This window comes from Mesitornis unicolor, unplaced genomic scaffold (assembly GCF_000695765.1).
Source record: "Mesitornis unicolor isolate BGI_N332 unplaced genomic scaffold, ASM69576v1 scaffold24056, whole genome shotgun sequence".
In the NCBI taxonomy this organism is placed as follows: domain Eukaryota; kingdom Metazoa; phylum Chordata; class Aves; order Mesitornithiformes; family Mesitornithidae; genus Mesitornis; species Mesitornis unicolor.
Window position 1 is genome coordinate 590 of NW_010191989.1, and position 230 is coordinate 819.

The 230-nt window shown below is 60.9% G+C and overlaps 1 protein-coding gene across 1 annotated transcript in view; it reads left to right on the forward strand.

The window, feature by feature from the left end:
* Window positions 1–230, forward strand: part of LOC104542567 (chromosome unknown open reading frame, human C15orf39) — a gene marked incomplete at both ends in the record, with an annotated part of 2,260 nt that overhangs the window by 536 nt on the left and 1,494 nt on the right. The window contains 1 exon segment of the mRNA XM_010186924.1: window positions 33–208. Within this exon segment, the coding sequence (XP_010185226.1) occupies window positions 33–208 (176 nt within the window).

Here is a 230-nt window from a genome sequence, read left to right on the forward strand (position 1 = left end):
CCCCCTTCTGTGTCCGCTGACCCCCCTGAGAGGATGAAAGACTTGAGGGATGGTGAGATTTCTCCTTCCTCCCCACCCATGCCAGTCATCAACAACGTCTTCAGCTTGGCACCTTACCGGGACTACCTGGAGGGCACTGAGGGCTCAGCCCAGGCCCCCTTCTGCAGGGAGCATCTGCAGGGGGACACCCTACCCCAAAACAAGGGGGGCAGCCAGGAGCCTAGCAGACA